Genomic DNA, 2,969 nt, shown 5'->3' with positions numbered 1-2,969 from the left:
TTTTTTTTTTACAGTCGTTGCTTGAGTGTCTTCTTGCCATGTCTCAAATTGAATGGCTATAAGTAAAAAGACAGTGTTTTTCTTCTTGAGGGTGTTGGGATCTGAAGTTTAGTAATAATCCCTGTCATAGTCCTGCGATTGGTCATAACTCATCATTTCATTCAAGTTTTGTTCCAAATAGGTAGACATCTCATCTGGGTAAAAAAAAAAAAAAAGATTATAAAACAGATAATACTCTACATAACACTAATGGAAAATTACTGTAGGCCATTAGCTCAGGGTATAACTTTTACCTGGTGGCAGGGCTTCTAAAATTGCTGTGGCTGAGACGTGGCCAAGCTCATTTCGAGCGATGCACCTGTATGTGCCAGAATCCATCTGACTGGCCTCTTCAATCTGCAGCCAACTGGAAAGTTCATATTTCTGAGGGCCACCTCGTGACTACAGGGAAAATGAAGAAATGGAAAGGCTGAGGTGGATCCTGACATACTTTTTCCTATCTACTAAACAACAAGATCCATATATAACTTTTGTAGTTCTTGACGACAAGCTCATTAATGGATTTAACCAGGAACGTTGGAAATGTCCTAAATCTTGAAGTCATAAACACCTGCAGTAAATCATTAGACATGAATATTCCCATAAAATCTGCTGACTTTATTCACAGTTTCTGCACTTACTTTGTGGAAAAATCTGTGTAATTCAGTGTAATGGATTTCAACACGGTACCATTAGCCAAAATAAGCAAAAATGAAAATGTACTCACTCTCAGGGCATCCAAGATGAAGATTAGTTTGTTTCTTCATCACAACAGATTTGGAAAAAATAGCATTATATCACTCAACAATGGATCCCCTACAGTGAATGGGTGCCGTCAGAATGAAACAGCTGATAAAAAAGCAACACAATAATCCACAAGTAATCGACATGACTCCAGTCCGTCAGTTAAGATCTTATAAACTGCATGTTTGTAATAAAAAAAATCCATCAAGACGTTTTTAATTTCAAATTATTGCTTCCAGCTAAACATGAGTCCTCTATCCATAATATTGCTTTCTCCTGTGAAAAACTCGTCTTGTCTAAATCAGGAGAGAAATATGCAAAACAAATAAAATCCAACAAACTAAATTCAAAACAGTTCTAAACAAATATGTCAGTGGATTTTGATGTGGGAGGACAACAGAGGAAGAAGAAGTGTTATTATGGATCATGAACTTGTATTTTGACAATAATTAAATGCCTTAATGTTTTGTTTCGTACAAACACACAGCTTTTTGCTTTACAACACATTAATTGATGGACTGGAGTCATGTGGGTTATTTGTTGATTACTGTGATGTTTTTATCAGCTGTTTGGACTCTCATTCTGACGGCACCCATTCACAGAAAAGGATCCATTGATGTACAAGTGATGTGATGCTAAATTTCTCCAAATCAGTTCTGATGAAGAAACAAACTCATCTACATCCGTGAGGCCCTAATCAAGGTGATACGGTATATCACTTTACAGATTATCTGTTTGGAAGTACTTTACCTGGACAGATATGTGGGGATCATCACCAGGTAAAATTACCTCTTTTCCATCTTTCCTCCATTCCACTAGCGCCATGGGAAATGCAAACACTTCACAGAGAAATGCTATACTGCTGCCCGTTGCATTTACCAGATTATGCGGCGGCACCTTGATGATGGGGACTTACCAGAAATAGAGAGAGGGAAAAAAAGTCATATCAGGGATCACATTCAGAAACCACTTCCTATGTCAGCCCAACTTAATGTGCAAGTGATGTGATGCTAAATTTCTCCAAATCAGTTCTGATGAAGAAACAAACTCATCCACATCCGTGAGGCCCTAATCAAGGTGATACGGTATATCACTTTACAGAGTATCTGTTTGGAAGTACTTTACCTGGACAGATATGTGGGGATCATCACCAGGTAAAATTACCTCTTTTCCATCTTTCCTCCATTCCACTAGCGCCATGGGAAATGCAAACACTTCACAGAGAAATGCTATACTGCTGCCCGTTGCATTTACCAGATTATGCGGCGGCACCTTGATGATGGGGACTTACCAGAAATAGAGAGAGGGAAAAAAAGTCATATCAGGGATCACATTCAGAAACCACTTCCTATGTCAGCCCAACTTAAAGAGCTGTTTAAATGTCATAAATCTCCTCTTTAAAGTCACTGGGAAAATTATAATGGCCAGGTCCAAAATTCCCAAGTGCTGGCAGCCCAGAGAGAAAAACACTCTTGAGATAACACTTCAAATCACTTGTGAAAGAAAATAAGAAAGAGACCAACAAAACAAACAAACAAATAAGTAAATAATGAAATAAAAATGCTGATTAGAGGGGGGAAAACATTTGTGACATCTCTGATTATTAAAAACAAATAAATAAATATTTGTTTTAAGATAAAAGTTTTTGTTTTGAGATATGTTTATTCCATGCATTAAATAATAATAAATATTGGTTGGGAAAACACTTGGGATACTCCATGTAAATAAATAAATAAATAAGTAAAGTTTGGGTGAAAACATTTCTGTTCTATTTATTAAAGAATGAAAATTAATTGATTTATATATAAATACTGGTTAGAAAAACACTACTAAACCATGTCTATTCCATGTATTAATTAAAAAGTAAAAATTATTCAATATCAAATTAAATTAAATATTGTGTGGACAAAAATATAATTCCACCATAAATAAATAAATGCTGCTTAGAAGGGGAAAAACATTTGAGACACCTCTCTGATTAAATAAATAAATAAATATTTGTTTAAAAAAGAACTTGAGATGTTTATTCAATAGAAGTAAATATTGATTGGAAAAACACTTGAGATACTTTTACTCCATGCAAATAAATAAATACATGTTGGAAAAACACTTTTAAAACATCAGGAAAAGTATGCATTTATTAAAGATAAAATATTGGTGGTGGGGGGGGGGGGGGGGAGTTCCCT

General features: G+C 35.3%; 1 protein-coding gene across 1 annotated transcript; it reads right to left on the bottom strand.

The window, feature by feature from the left end:
* On the bottom strand, positions 1-1,685 carry LOC107553824 (kazal-type serine protease inhibitor domain-containing protein 1-like). The gene is made up of 3 exons (XM_016236127.1): positions 1,534-1,685; positions 294-441; positions 1-194 (listed from the first exon to the last, which is right to left on the bottom strand). The coding sequence occupies exons 1-3, from the start codon at positions 1,606-1,608 to the stop codon at positions 109-111; spliced, it is 309 nt and encodes a 102-aa protein (XP_016091613.1). The 5' UTR covers positions 1,609-1,685; the 3' UTR covers positions 1-108.
* Positions 1,686-2,969: the final 1,284 nt, after the last annotated feature.

Source organism: Sinocyclocheilus grahami, unplaced genomic scaffold, assembly GCF_001515645.1.
Source record: "Sinocyclocheilus grahami isolate Dianchi unplaced genomic scaffold, SAMN03320097.WGS_v1.1 scaffold482.1, whole genome shotgun sequence".
Taxonomy (NCBI): Eukaryota; Metazoa; Chordata; class Actinopteri; order Cypriniformes; family Cyprinidae; genus Sinocyclocheilus; species Sinocyclocheilus grahami.
The sequence above is the reverse complement of the archived record's forward strand: the minus strand, read 5'-3'. Positions and strand labels throughout refer to the sequence as shown.

Coding starts and splice junctions, on each gene's coding strand:
- LOC107553824 (XM_016236127.1), bottom strand. CDS start 1,608: ATGGCGCTAGTGGAATGGAGGAAAGATGGAAAAGAGGTAATTTTACCT. Junction 442..1,533: donor ATCCCCACATATCTGTCCAG/GTAAAGTACTTC, acceptor TTTTCCCTGTAG/TCACGAGGTGGCCCTCAGAA. Junction 195..293: donor TTTAGAAGCCCTGCCACCAG/GTAAAAGTTATA, acceptor TTTTTTACCCAG/ATGAGATGTCTACCTATTTG.